Genomic DNA, 15,881 nt, shown 5'->3' with positions numbered 1-15,881 from the left:
CGCAGGCTTTGCATTGCGGTGGCTTCTCCTGTCGCAGGGCACGGGCTCTAGGGCACGCAGGCTTCAGGGGTTGTGGCAAGTGGGCTCGGCAGTCATGGCTCCCGGGCTCTAGAGTACCCGCTCAGTAGCTGGGGCACAGGGGCTTAGCTGCCTCTGGGGGCTCTTCCCAGACCAGGGATGGAACTCATGTCTCCTGCACTGGCAGGTGGGGTTTTTTTTTTTACCACTGAGCCACCAGGGAAGCCCTGTGCACACATATATTTAAAGGCACTTCTTCAGTGGAACATTATTCCTCTCTAACCCACTGAGAGCATGTATGTGATCAAAGAGGAAATGTCTAGAAGTCAGCCCAGAAAAGCAAGTTGCAAAATGCAATCCTTTAGCCACCTTTCTCTTCTAAAGTTGAGACTACTTCACTATTCTGACATATCTGAAAGATTTAAGTGTAAAATGTAACTTCAAGACGGAAAAAATGCTGAGCCAAGAAAAGATGGTCAGGAAACTAGGAGCAGGAGTCCAGGCAGAAGGGCAAGTATTCCACTGCGCTAATGGCAGTGAAAGAGCAACAAGGCGCTCCAAGAATAAACTGTCACCTCTGATCCATGTTTCCAGAAACATAGAGGTTAAAAGTCTTCTTGGAATGCAACAGCCTGGAAAATCTTGAGACTCTAATGCGATCATTTTGTCAATTTGACAACCAATTTTGGCCTCTTACCTCTAAGACAGCTACTTTAATGCCAACAAATGAACGCCTGTTCTTTCTCTAACATAAATCAAAGTATCTAAGGTTCAGGCAGAGTTTACCCACGGGACAGTTCAAGCTGCATCACCGTCAAACTCCCATTAAAGCTGATAACAGTTACAGTCGGGATTCTTGCTTTAAGTTTTCTTTAAAAAAACAAAACTTTTTTTAGAACTTAAGTAAAGTTAGATGGAAAAGGAAATAGCAACCCACTCCAATATTCTTGCCTGGGAAAGCCCATGGACAGAGGAGTCTAGCGGGCAATACTCCATGGGGTCTCAAACAGTTAGACAAGACTTAGTGACTAAACAACAAAGCTATCTATTTATACATTTGTACTTATATAAATTTCTAAGGCCTATGTGTATATATATATATGTCTACAATCCCCTTTTTTTCAAATTTTACAATTTAAAAAATCTGAGGGCAAACATGTTTTTTTTATGATCCGTTTGGTTACTAAACCTGAGATGACCTGAATTTATTTGCTGGTGAAATAAAGACTGTTTATCCTCCCCCTCCCCCCGCAAAAAAACCTTAAGTAAAATTAGAACTACAATCACTGTATATGCTATTTTCAGAATTACTCAGGGTCAACAACGCAGGAACTGAGTGATATTTTTTCAACTTCCACTGAAATCTTCCATAGACAAAAAGAGCCCTACTCTTAAAAAATTACAGTCTTAACATAACTAAAGGAGCTAACATAACTAAAAGCATAAAGTTAAGAAGACTGTGACAAGGAAGCACATTTGTGTATTTCTATTTACTCAATGATTCAATCAAATCAGTTACAAGTTAAAACCTGATTTGTGTGTCAGTAGCATTTAGGCTCGGAGAAAGGAATGGCACCCCACTCCAGTACTCTTGCCTGGAAAATCCCAAGGATGGAGGAGCCTGGTGGGCTGCAGTCCACGGGATTGTAATGAGCCGGATGCGACTGAGCGATTTTACTTTCCCTTTTCACTTTCATGCATTGGAGAAGGAAATGGCAACCGACTCCAGTATTCTTGCCTGGAGAATCGCAGGGATGGCGGAGCCTGGTGGGCTGCCGTCTATGGGGTTGCACAGAGTCAGACATGACTGAAGCGACTTAGCAGCAGCAGCAGTATTTAGGCTAAACCCTGGAACATGTAGTCAAATTTCCACTCTTAAACCTTTTCTGGCCTTTCCTCACTCTACAGTAAAGTATAACTAAGAAAAAAAATCTACTCCTGTTTCTGCTATAGTTATCAGAACAGTGGACAGGATAATTATTTATTTTCACTCTTTATCAATTTCAGTCCCAAATATAAAAGTAAATATGTGAACTTTACTAATATGTGGAAAGAACAGGAAAAAGTAAGGAACACAAAAAATGGTATCAACTCAAACCAAGTCAAGTCATCTGCTGGATATGTGTACTTCCAACCATAGTTTGGAGAGAAAGAGGCATGATAAGAGGAGCTGGTTGTCAAAAAAAAAAAAAAAAAAAGGATTTTTCTTTTTTGGTATAGCTATTTAAATGTGCCCCAAAAAATTTACTTAAAAAGGCCCAAACTACAGAATCCCCTCAATATAGAAAGTATCTGAAAGCTGTGAACAAGGGTCAAGGAAATATCTTCAGAACTTTATGCTGATATTATGTTTTTATAAAGAATGAAAGTCTCAGGATTCACTTGAAAATATAACAAAATAGAAGAGTAGAAATGTGCTGTTTAGAATATAGATAGTCCTTTTCTCTTTTTTTTCTTCTTTAATATTTTAAAATCTATTTCTTTGCCTGCACCAGGTCTTAGTTGCGGCACGTGGGATCCAGTGCCCTGACCAGGGACTGGATCCAGGCCCCTTGCATTGGGAGCCCAGAGTCTTAGCCACTGGACCACCAGAGGTCTCTGGACAGTCCTTGTCCATACCAACAGTTTCAGCTCTGAATGCTTAACACAAAAGGTCAACAATATCTCTAAATGACTATGGACTAAAAAGTAACTTCTGGTTAGAAGAAGTAGGCTAGGAAAACGTATCCCTGAGAGAATGAAAACCTCATTTTCTTTGGCAGCTGTTTTGGCACAAAAATTGGAAATTCTTTTGTTACACTTTGCTCCAGTAGAAAACAATTTTCCTCTCATCTACATAGCTTTATGAATTACAGGACTATTTTGAAAGCTTTGTCAGCATCCCTAAATTCTATCCAAATGTCCTCTAATATAACAAAAACTACTTTCTGGACCCCAGCAGGATCCCCAGAAGCGCTTTGAGCATCCCAATCACCTGAGTTAGAACACCAGTACTGAAAGTAAGAAAGATGGGCTTTCCACCTGAGACCTGGCTCTTCTAGCTACAGTTATCTGTGCAGCATCAGTGGAGACGTAAACTCCGCCGCCGAACAGCCTTGGCTGGCCCCCACCATCACTCCACTTCATGGCCGGTTCTGGGTGGCCATCTGGTGAGCTCCTCTTACAGCTTCTGGTGGGACCTGGGAGGAGAGCAGGGCACCTCGCCCACTGTGACTGCCACTGCAAGGAGAGTGAGCCTGAAGCTGGAGAGAGCCTGACGGGGAAGCCTAAACAAGGGAAGCACTGTTGAGAAACGGAGAAAGTCCAGGAGACTTGATCCAGTGGAGTCTGATGCTGGCACTGCCTGTAGCTCTGCTCGTGCCCTGAGCCAATGGGTGTGCAACCACACCCCCGCCAATTTGTGTTCTTTGACCCTTTTTGAATTGATATTGTCCACAGAATGGAAAGAGTCCTGTATCAGTTAAGATGTTTTCCTCTGCAAGTAAAAGAACACCTGACTAAAAATGGCTTAAACAACAGATGTTTATTATCTCATATAACAGGCAGCTCTGAGATAGGTGGTTTCAGGGCTATCAATTCAACAGAACAACAGTGCAGTTGAGAATCCAGGTTTTCCATCTGTCCCCTTGGCAAGCCCTAGCATTCTGGCTTTGTCTTTGAGCCACGATGACTGCAAGATGGCTGCCAGTGCTCCAGACATCATATCTTCATACAGCAGTATCGAAGGAAGGAGAAATTTCTTTTTACCAGAGAGAAAAAAGTTTTCCAAAACTCATCACCCCGGCCTATTTCCCTTCGATCTCACTGGCCAGAACTGGGTCTCACACTGTCCACTGCCTCCACCCCTCTCAGACAATCACTGGTAGAAGATAACACAATTTTCATGATGGCAAAGCCCAATCTTGACTCGGAGGGGCCTACCTTCCTTAAGTGTACTGTGGCAAGACACTAGGCTCAAAACGAGGACTCTGTTTCCAGGGCAGGGGGGTGGCTCTCGGCAGGCCCCTAACACCACCTCTCGAAGTCCTCTTACAAGTGCCGGTGCTCAACAATCCCCGGTCACTCAAACATTCAAAAGTCAGGACCCTGACATCCCAAACCAAACCATACGAACCACCACTTTAACTGCCACGTGCACCATGCCAGATACACGGCGACTATGGTTCTTATTCGTAAGAAACTATGTAAACTGACCACAAAACTGTAACTTCCTTGAGTGGTTTTTTAAGTCTTTACTGGATGCCCAAGAATAACAGGTATTAGCTAAATAGGTTATTTTCAACATGCCCAATATCAGGAAAGGAATGTTAATGAATGATCTTCCTCTTCTTAGAGCTCGAAGGCTCTTGTTAGCTAAGTTAGAATCTGCCAGGATGTGCATATAAAGAGCCTGTTCAATACAGAACAGGAACTCTCTGAGTAAAACCTGTTTCTAACTCTTTACTGAAGATCAAAACTTTCTAGTGGTACCTCTTCCTTAAAATATGACATCACCTGGGGCTATGGGGCTTAAATGAGATGACACTGTGAAAGCTCACAGCCCAGAACCTGGCACTGAAGGTACCATGAAGTCCAGGGAAGACAACGGAAGGGCTGAACCAGAGTTGTGGGACTGCTGGCAGGGGAAGAATGGACAGAGTCTGGTCATTCAGTTTATTTAGAGATATTCGTGATGTGGGCCATTTTTAAAGTCTTTACTGAATTTGTTACAATATTGCTTCTGTTTCGTTTTGGTTTTTTGGCCTCAAGGCATGTGGGCTCCTCAGCTCCCTGACCAGGGAACAAACTCGCATCCCTTTACTGGAAGGCAAAATCTTTAACCACTGGACCATCAGGGAGTCCTTGATCATTCATTTCTAAAGTTAACCTGTGCTGTGCTATGCTTAGTCGCTCAGTCCTGTCCAACTCTTTGCAACCCCATGGGCTGTAGCCTGCCAGGCTCCTCTGTCCATGGGGATTCTCCAGGTAAGAATACTGGAGTGGGTCACCATGCCCTCCTCCAGGGATCTTCCCAACCCAGGGATTGAACCCAGGTCTCCCACATTGCAGGTGGATTCTAAACCAGATCTAAGGCAAGGAAAATTAACTTATAGAGAACTAAAGGTGATAAGGCAGTATTAAATATCATCAGTAGGCAAGTGGAAATGAGTGAAAGTAATGACAACGTAGTAAGCTGACTACTAACCTTTAGCTAACCTTAGTGAAACCCTATTTACTATCCTGTAAGCCTGAGATCCAACCAGTCCATTCTAAAGGAGATCAGCCCTGGGTGTTCTTTGGAAGGAATGATGCTAAAGCGGAAACTCCAGTACTTTGGCCATCTCACGCGAAGAGTTGACTCATTGGAAAAGACTCTGATGCTGGGAGGGATTGGGGGCAGAAGGAGAAGGGGACAACAGAGGATGAGATGGCTGGATGGCATCACCGACTCGATGGACGTGAGTTTGAGTGAACTCCGGGAGATGGTGATGGACAGGGAGGCCTGGTGTGCTGCGATTCATGGGGTCGCAAAGAGTGGGACACAACTGAGCGACTGAACTGAACTGAAGCCTCCCCACCCACATCTTGACTTTAACACTTACTGAAGAGTGAGGCCGCTCCTTCTTCCTTCTTCCTTCTTAAACACTTCAATGAACTCACATGTGAGCTCAACTGTTATTACACTGATTCACACACTCTAAATTGAGGCTAATTACCTTTCAACAAGTTGCCACAGGAAACAAAAGAGGGAAATGTAAGTGAGGTAGAAGGGAATGCCCTCTGACGACTTTAGATGCGACTAACGTTAAACCTTAAAGTGAGGATCTCTTCTGGCTGTAAAATTCAGTGATTCTATGAATTACGTGTCACTTACTCGCCTCAGTGGAGTGACAGCACAGCCTAGCAGCAGGCCTTAGAGTGAACAGTGTGCATGTTTATTTCCAAACCTAACCTAAAGCAATGCTGCATCGGGAAAGAATTTCTGAATATACTAAACCAGATCTACAAGGCAAAGAAAGCTTATAAAGCGCATACAACTGTGTGTGCAGGTGTATTCAGATGCTCAGTCGTGTCCACCTCTTTGGGACCCCACGGCCTGTAACCCGCCAGGCTCCTCTGTCCATGGAATTTCCCAGGCAAGAATACTAGAGTGGGTTGCTATTTCCTACTCCAGGGGATCTTCCCAATCCAGGGATTGAACCCATGTCTCTGGTGTCTGCTGCACTGGCAGGCAGATTCTTTATCACTGTGCCAACTGGGAAGCCTGTCATGTAGAAATATATACATAAAATTAACTTATAAAGCAGTGGTGATAAGACACAGATATCAGCAGCAGGCTACTGGAAACTAGAAATAAAGTAACCACAACATAATAAACTGATGAGAGCCTTGGATGTGCCCTGGTTTCAGAAGTAGAAAGGGCTCTTGAGCATATAGTGGGGCTTCCATGTGACTTTTAGGAGGTCATCACTACTCTCTGAGCCCCCGGTATACTCATGTGTAAAACAGAATCACAACACCCTCACGGCAGTTGGCAGAGAAGATGAAATGAGCTCAGGTGTAAACCACATCTCGTGTGCTTAGGAGCACTTGGGAGGCACTCAAAAAATGGTACTGTTACTGCTTTAAGTATAGGATCGCCATTAAGCACTTACCTAATGAGACCACAGCAACACTCTCTGGCAAGAAATGTAATCTGTATCGGATCAGTAAATGCACCAATATGATGCAGATAGCTGTGGGAAAAAATAAGACACTGTTAAAACAACCCAACTTTGAATGGAAACACCAAGCCCAAGGCAGCAGTTATTTCTGGGAGGCCGCCAGGGAAACGGACAACTGGCAGTGACACAGTAAACTTCAGCTGTCTTTTCAACTTCTTGTTTCTGAATCTGGAGGTACTTCACTACATTTTACATTATTTCTTTACACGCTTGAACTAGCTGCTGCTTTCCAGTTGTTGAAAGAGCAACAGACACCTATCTTTCTTCTGAGTGATTAAATCTCATACAACCATTTAAAATTATTCAAATTTCCCTTATTCTGAGAAATGATCCTCAACAGTGAGGAAGAAGTCAATGAACTCAATCAGTTTTATGCAAAGACAGCTACAACAGAATATATGTTGACAGCAAGTATTTTGCAGCCTTGTGACGTGTCCTCTTTCAACACAGAAGGAAGTCAGGGTGTTTTACAAACAGGACAAAGTTAATCCTAATCTGGTGATAAGAACACAGAGACCTAGAGATGGGGTGCCTGCTTCCCAGCTGGGTACTGGGACTTCCACCGGTTGAGGGCTCCCCATGAGCCAGGGGAGGCCCTGAGCACTTCCCAAGTGCTCTCTCAGCTGACCATCAACACCCCCTCTGAATGAGCTGGCATCACCTCTGCCTCCTTTGATTAAAGATAAGAAAGCTGAGGCTGAGCGAGGTCACACCACCGCTGGGTGTCACTGGCCCAAGCTCAAGTCCAACCCTGTCCCCTTAATCCTTGGCACCCACCACCCACTACTGGAGGCCTTCATCCTCAACCAGGAAAATGAGAATAATGTCTGACTTTCCTCACAGGGGTGTTGTCATGAAAGAAAAGATCCAAAAAGATGTAAAATTGTTAGAAAGGAATAGGTTTTTCAGACCAAAAAAAGCACACTTTCACATAAATAACTCCTGAATGTAATTTCAAGGCCCAAGTATTACTGTGCATTTTCTTTTACTAGGCACCTGGGTGGTATGCCATCTCATCAGAGTATTATAGTATTAAAAATAAATGAGTTGCCTTTTTTTGTAAAAGGAAATGTTCAAACAATCTGCATGACTGTGAACGGGCCACCCTCAGAGCCCACGCTGACAAATTAGGTTATCTTTAGTCCCACCAGAAAGCACCAGGTGGCCAGAGAAAGGAAACAGCTGTAAATATGGAAATTGTGTCCTCCTTTCATTCTGTGCTTTAAACTATCAATCTGTGGTGTGATTTCATTATAAATATTTAGCCTAGTTAGAAAAGTCCTCCATTAAATACTAAGAGCAAGAAAGAAGTTCCAATGCATAAGCTCAACATGGAACCAGTGAGAATGCCTACTGTATAAAAATGTAGACACACGAGCACATAAGTAGACAGAAATATATAGATCTAAGGAGTTGAATCAGTTGCTGCTCTTTCTTTGCACCAATCTGGATGACAAAATTTAAAAGCTTCTGCTCGTAAATCAGATAACTATCTGAAGCTACAGAGGAAAAGAGGGACTCCCTTGGTGGTCCAATGATGGAGACTCTGCACATGCAATGCAGGGGGCTGGGCTCCATCCCTGGTCGGGGAACGGAGGTCCTGCAGCATGCAGCAACTAAGACCTGGTGCAGCACCCCCACCCCAAAACAAGAGCGAAAGAGAAGCTGTCTATCAGCAGAGAGAGCGGCATGTAAGGACGAGCAATGCCGCAGAATGGTCTTCAGAGATAAAGAGGAGATCTGCAAAGACAACCCACAGAATGTCAGAAAATATTTGTTGGTCATATGTCTGATAAGGGTCTAGTGTCCACAGTATATAAAGAAGAACAAAAAGACAACACACTTTTTTAAAATGGGCAAAAGATATTTTAGACATTTCTCTAAAGAAGATATGCAAATGGTCAATAAGCACATGAAAAGGTACTCATCTTCGTTAATCATTAGAAAAATGCAAATCAAAACTACAATGAGACACAACTTCACAGCCTTTAGGATGGTAACAAGGATAGAGAGCAACCAGAGCCCGCAGCTACGGCGGGAAAGTTCAGCAGTTTCCGAGAAAGCTCCTCACAGAGTAACCACTCAACCCAGCAATCCCATTCCTAAGTACATATATCCAAGAGAAATGGGTTTTAATATGCCCACATAAGAACTTGAACAAAAGTGTTCATAGCAGCACTATTCACAATAGCCAAAAGGTGGAAACAATCCAAATGCCCATCAGCTGATGAATGGATAAACACGAGGACGATTATTCAGTCATAGAAAGGAAGGGGATTCTGACACACGCCACAACACGGATGAACCCTGAAGACATTGTGTTACATGAAAGAAGCCAGACATAAAAGGCCCACACTGCATGGTCCCATTTGTATGAAATACCCTTAGCAGGCAAATTCCTAGAGACAGCAGAACAGTGTTTACCAGAGACTGCGGGGAGGCAGAATGGGGAGTGGCTGCTTTTAACAGGAACTGGGTTTCCTTCAGGGGTGCCGAAAATGTTCCAGAACTAGATCATGGTGATGGCTGCCCAGATTCAGATTACATTACTGTGAATGTAATGAATGCCACTAAATCATATACTTCGAAATGGTAAACTTGATGTCTATTTTACTACACACACACAGATTTTTGTCTTAAAAAAAAAAAAACAAGGAAAGTTATATGCAAAAAGCACTAACATGGAAAGATCTCCAAGCCATTCTGTGAGAAGAAAAGCCGAGCTATAGGACTCCTCTTACGTTAAAACAAACTCCGGACAGTATGTGCCTATCGCTGCCTGTGTGCTTATGAATGTACATATGTATACATACACATCCGAGCACACATTTTCAAGTACACTTGAGAAAATACAGAGCAAGGAGGGACAAAACCTTCTGTGTGATATGGATGGTATGAGCACCACAAATTCCTGTATTTCCAATTTTTCATGCCTGAAGTTTTAATTATGGAAAATACATTGAAACATAAGACATGTCAATTTTAACAACTCCATTAAATTTTATGGCCCATAAAATGTGTCGAATGATGCTAATAGTTAACTCTAGTGTACATCAGTAACAGTGACTCACCACTGTCACTGTGGAGTCAAAGATCAGCAAAGGACAAGGGTAGGTCAACTGACCTCAAACTTCTTGAAGTCAAAATTAGAATTTTGGCATCCTTTGCACACACAAGTCACAATCTCATTTGATTTGACTACAATAGTAAACAAAAGCGGTAAATCTGTTCCAGGTTAGAACTCCTGAAGTCTAGAATAACTGACGGACTGTTTCCCTCAATTCACTAGTCTATGCATTAAGTGATCTGGCTAGTTATCTATTAATAGACATTTTTTTTCCTTATCAGATTTACATTGTGTGGACATATAATCAGGAATAAATATACAAGATACGTAATAATTTGCTGATATACAAGAGAGGGAAAACCTCCCTTCAAATTTACATAGAAAGCATTCCATTCCGCTAACACATGCTAATCTACCCGTGCAAAGTGAAGATACCAAATCGTCAACTGATTAGGGGAAACAGAAACCACCTGACCAATGTCAGAGGCTTATGATGGGTTTGTAGAGAAGACAATGCAAGAGAAATACGCAGCACTGCTAAATACAGCTCAGCCCTTTTTGGCCTCAAAGATGTACAAACACTGGGCAGCATTTTATCTGGATTAAAAAGCACATCATAAAAACCTGCTTTGTGATCGCTGGCACAAGCTAATCCGAGATGCTCCACACCCTGAAAGTTACTTTGAACGTCTTATTTCTCACTCTCCAGTGAAAAAGGTGATCACAAAACGGAACTTTTTTTTCCCAAGGCTTGCCTTTTATATCCCCTAACATATCATGCTGACAACAGTGTAAACAGACGAACAATACTCCCTCAGGATTAAGGATTCGGTACTAAAGACTTCTTGGTCAAGAAAACAACTGCTTTTCTTCTTAGTATTCAAGTACTATAACAAAAGGGGGAAAAAAGAAAACAAGAGTCCTTGATTGTTGAAGTAATCCCTGAGAAGCAGAATCACCTTAACAGAGTAAAAAATTACTTGGGCATATCCAATCTAAACGGACACCGTGCACTTGTGGTTTGTGTACTTTTTTGGGAAAAAGCTTTTTTAAAACTATATGGGAATTCCCTGGCAATCCAGTGGAGAAGACTCTGCAGTGATGCCAAGGGCTTGGGTTTGATCCTTGGTCAGGAATTAAGATCCCACAAACCACACTGCATGGCAAAAAAGAAGAGTTTTTAAAAACCTATAAAAGACAAGGATGAGTTCTGAGATTTTAAATTAAATAAAATTATGTAGTAAAATTACTTAACAGTCTAAATATAAATGTGAAAGAAGTTACACTTTTCTGCGAAAAAATAAACCAAAAACAATCCTAATTGCCATCAGAGAAATACTCTGCACTCTTATATTTTTTGTACCTTCCATTCTTCTGAAAAGATCTAACTAGAAATATGACTCAATATAATTAAAGAGGAGCATAAAATGTAAACGTGCCAACTTCACTTTACAAACAAGTTTGGAGAATCCTACTCGAAGTTATTTCTTTCTTAGCTGATCCAAAGTGGTTGTGCAGTTTTAACTGGGTTTTCTGGTCTAAGACACTTGTCTACTGTCCATAGTGTCTGCAAGGCAGCTAACAAATTGCCTTTTATCTAAACTTCCTGACCGATGTCTGGCAACCTGAAAATTAGCCTCTAGTCTCCCCTAAAACAGATCTGTCAATTAACTTAAACTCTATGGGCCTAAATTTCTTCACCTGTGAAATAAGGAGGTTGAATAAAATGAGATCTTAAGTTTGAGAGAGTGAATCTCTTTAAAGAAAAATATCACGTGAGTAAACAGCGGCACAGAGAAGGCAATGGCACCCCACTCCAGTACTCTTGCCTGGAAAATCCCATGAATGGAGGAGCCTGGTGGACTACAGTCCATGGGGTTGCAAAGAGTCGGACACGACAGAGCGATTTCACTTTCACTTTCCACTTTCCTGTATTGGAGAAGGAAATGGCAACCCACTCCAGTGTTCTTGCCTGGAGAATCCCAGGGGCAGGGGAGTCTGGTGGGCTGACATCTCCGGGGTCGCACAGTCGGACACGACTGTAGCGACTTAGCAGTAGCAGCAAACAGCGGCACAGGCGGTACACAGACATGGCAAAAGCCATGACCACAGTTATCGGGAACAACAGAGGTTAAAGAAAATAGTGTGCGAACACGAGGGGGTCTGGTCTTCCACTCACAGCAAAACTCTTAACTAAGTGAACGTTTACATGGAAGCTGAATGGACACAAGAGACAAAACGCAGCTCTGGTCAGAAAGTCAGATGCTTTGCCGTGTGACCCCCGACCCCCAGCCACACCGTCACACAGACACACACAGAGACTCATGAGCAGAATCTGAAATACACTGAACTAGAAGATGTTCAAGGTTCTTTCCAGATCAAGAATTCTCTGTCTTTGTTTCAAAGGACATCTATGATAAAGACGTTCTTCAGAATGACTAAGCTCAATGATTTTATAAAGAAAGAGGACTATGAGACGAAACAGTTATAGCATCATGAACTGATCAGTGACCCTCCGTGTATGAACTGAAAGTCAAATGAGAGGCAGACTTGACAAAGTCAACAGTAGCTGACCCGGGTTTGACCATACAGATAGCACACACAGACGCTCAAAATGCCAGGGGATGGTGTTTCCGAGAACATTCCCCGAAGACCTGCATTCACCTAGGACGAGGAGGCTGAAGAAAATGGTCATGCCGCTTGACTGCTCTTCCTGCTGAGCTTGCTCCCCTGTCTGCACCGGGAGGATGGGCTTGGCAGGGGTCGGGAGCACCAGTTTCGTAGTGACCACCAGGGTGGTGTGCAGGGTGACATTGAAACCTTCATGAGTTGTGTTGGGGAACCTGTTGGAGAACATAAAAAGCAGCTGAATTAGACAAAGGAAAGAGGGCCCTGAGTTATCAACACATACACAAACCAGAAAGAGAACTTTGGCCTGGAGCTCTACGGCATTCACAAGGCTTGCAACCAAGAGGCAAGCCTTGGAGAGAAACTGGTTAGGAAGATTCCTGCCTGCTGCTGCACGAGGGTACAGGTGGCCTCAGGTGCACTGAACACAACCACTTAGAGGTCAGGGACAAGGGGGAGTCAGGGCCAGTGTAGAACCAAATGCTGCCTTAACGGGGATTTAAGGACTGAGCACAGCACAAAGGGAGGCAAACTGGAGTCTCATCACATTCCAAGTTCGAACATCATTTACTAACCACCTTTACTTCTCCAGTTTACATTCTTTTCCTTAGATCGAATGTGCAAGAAGCCACAGATTTTACTCAATTGTTGATTAAGTCTGAATGCCCTACCCTGCTTTACAACCTCAGTTCAATGGCCCCAAAATAATCCCCTCTGTAACACCCCCACTCCACCCCACCACTATGTTCCTCACAGCTATCTCCTCACATTGTGTTGGGATTGTAAACTAGTGTGATAATGACATAATAACCATTGCAGCTGTGATTGTAACAACTGATGTTTTTTGAGTACAGCCTCATTCTGGGGACCAGGTAACATACAAACCTGCATTTAACACGCATAACAAGCCTGAGGTGGACACTGCTACTTTCTCTTTTTTACCTGTGAATAACAGGCTCAGAGACCCTTTTGTTACGCCTGCTGGCTTAATGTGGCTAGTATCTCAGTAAGTCGGTGGCAGAATCAAGCCAAATTTGAATCCAAACTTGAAATCACTGAGCCATACCACCTCTTTTCCTTTGTGCTGCTGAGGCCCAGTTTAGTGTCTGTGACAGCCAAGATGGTCAGTAAGTAAGCTAACTGAACGAAATGACCCTAGGCTAAAAGACATATAGAAAAGTTGTCAGGCGAGGGAGTAAAATTTCAACTGTTGGTTTGGTTCCTTGTTAATTTTCATACACTCCTTCCACGAAGACGGGCTTCTATAACATGCAGCAGACTGTGCCGGGCAGGTATGCAGAAAAGACTAAGAGTGGTCCTTCCTGAGGCAACTGAAGGACGGAGACACCTCACTCCCTTTATCTTACACGGCCAGCTCCCTTGCTCTCTACACTCCAGCCTTCCTTTTTTTCTGTCCTTAGTGTCAAAAGGCACTAAGCTCTTTCTTGCACCTGTCTTCCCTCTCCTATTCCTCCTTTTGGCCTCTAAGGCTTCATCCGGCACGTCACCTGCTCCTGAGAAGCCTCCTCCACCCCAGTACCATTCCGCTTCCTTCAGAACACTGAAATTATCTTGTCTATTTACGGTCTTCTCTTTCCACTAGAACGAAAGCTCCTTGAGAAGGGCTCCGGGTCGGTCTCCCTCTCTACCATGTGACCAGGGCCTGATCGACAGTAGATGGCCACCAGTTTAATGAATAAATGGATTTCATTGAAGGAAACAAGAAAACATGATCGTTACAACGGAGGAGGGGACTGGCTACGTAAGGGGGAGGGGGGGGAGGACTTTCTGGAGGCGGCGGAGCGCTGCGTAATCAGCAGATGACCGAAAAATGGGAAAGTGAAATCTGGGCTGCGGTTTCCGCAAGGCAGCTTCCGAGATCTACGACCAACGGCCGATACCTAGCCAGAGGGTCCAACCTCAAGGGGGCTGCGCGGCCCAGGCCCGCCCCTCCCCCGGCTCGCAGGCGCCAGCACGGTCAGTCCCGGCCAACCGGCGCGAGGAGCTCCGCCTTCTGGGGCCGGAGGGCGGCCTGAAGGGCTCGCTGTCACCCGACCGGGCCCAGCCCTGCCGCCTCAGCCGCCCAGGAAAAAAAGCCCACTCACTCCTCTTCCGCCATCTTCTCCCCAATCCCGCGGAGCCTCCGAGACCACCGAGCGCGGGGCTAGCAGGGCCCGCTTTTGCTTCCGGCTTCCGCTGGAGGCGCGGGCGGGCCGACCGGCAGCGGGGCGGAGTCTCGGCTGCGCGAGGCCGGCATTTCTGTCCCTTCGTCTCTATGGCCGGAGGGTGGGAGGATGCGCGTGGGAGGACCCCGGGGAACTTTCAGGGTGTGTGGCCGCACTTCTTTTGGCCCCTCTGGCCCTGCGAAGTTCCGGCTGTTCCCTTCCACAGGGTTGGGACGTTTTGGGGAAACTCCTGAGTTGACTGTGACTCATCCTGAAAGCGCGCCCTTTCCTCCCGGTGTCCAGGAATTGACCATAGTTAAAGTGGGACGGAAGCTTCTAGAGTAAGCTTAGCAGAGGGACCCCACGGGTATACCCCCCCAGTCTCAGTTTTCCCCAGCCCAAAAGAGGACTAGCCACCTGGGTTTTGCAGAATTGTGCAGTATTCTATCTGTAAACATATATTGAGTTCTGACTGTATTCCTATCTTTAAAATAGAGGATGATGATCTTAAGAATGAATCCTCCATTCATTTGTTCATTGTCTCAACAAATAATCAGACGCCTATACGTGGTTCCAGGTGGCTCAGTGATAAAGAATCCGCCTGCCAATGCAGGAGACACAAGAGACACAGGTTTGATCACTGGGTGGGGAATATCACCTGGAGAAGGAAAGGGCAATATTCTTGCCTGGAGAATCCCATGGACAGAGGAGGCTGGTGAGCTACAGTCCATGAGGGTCGCGAAGGGTCAGACAGGACTGAGCATGCAGGCGCGTGGTTAGTGTCCTGGTCTGTGTGGGTTATTAAAGAATTTCCAGACACCAGGCAGAATGAAAGGAGAATAAAGTTTATTTCCAAGGCCCCCCTTGGTTTTGTTTTTTTTTTTTTTTTTCTGTTCTTTTGTCCTTGGGAAACCACAGTTAGCAGTGATCTGTGGGGTTGGGGAAACAGGAAAGAACAAAGTGAAGTTGGAGGGGTAGGAAGGCCCCCACCTGGAGAGCTGGTACCTTCTTGTGAGGCCTTTGGCTTTGATGCCAGCTCTGCGGCTACTTCCCTCCCTGGTGGAAACCATCGTAGCTCGGCAGCTGTGATAGCTGTTTAAACCCTTTTTCTGACTCTGCTATTCTTCCTTAAGCTTTTCCCACAGCGGAGGAACTAAACACACACAACAGAGGCCCCAGTGAACCTTTTAAACTTCAGTCACTGCCCTGCTTAAGCCAGGTACCCTGGCTTCCAGTCTCAGTCAGAGGGAAAAAAAAGGTGGAGAAGCTCCAGGACTCAACCCTGCCCCCTCTGCCTTG

General features: G+C 44.6%; 1 protein-coding gene across 1 annotated transcript in view; it reads right to left on the bottom strand.

Moving 5' to 3' along the window:
- Nucleotides 1-14,571, bottom strand: part of SLC9A8 (solute carrier family 9 member A8) — a 71,666-nt gene extending 57,095 nt beyond the window's left edge. Inside the window, exons 1-3 of the mRNA XM_012189330.5 lie at nucleotides 14,523-14,571; nucleotides 12,454-12,632; nucleotides 6,654-6,734 (exon numbers count right to left, since the gene is read on the bottom strand). Of these exons, the coding sequence (XP_012044720.1) occupies nucleotides 6,654-6,734; nucleotides 12,454-12,632; nucleotides 14,523-14,536 (274 nt within the window). The 5' untranslated portion in view covers nucleotides 14,537-14,571. The remainder of the gene's footprint in view (nucleotides 1-6,653; nucleotides 6,735-12,453; nucleotides 12,633-14,522) is intronic.
- Nucleotides 14,572-15,881: the final 1,310 nt, after the last annotated feature.

This window comes from Ovis aries, chromosome 13, assembly GCF_016772045.2.
Source record: "Ovis aries strain OAR_USU_Benz2616 breed Rambouillet chromosome 13, ARS-UI_Ramb_v3.0, whole genome shotgun sequence".
Taxonomy (NCBI): Eukaryota; Metazoa; Chordata; class Mammalia; order Artiodactyla; family Bovidae; genus Ovis; species Ovis aries.
The sequence above is the reverse complement of the archived record's forward strand: the minus strand, read 5'-3'. Positions and strand labels throughout refer to the sequence as shown.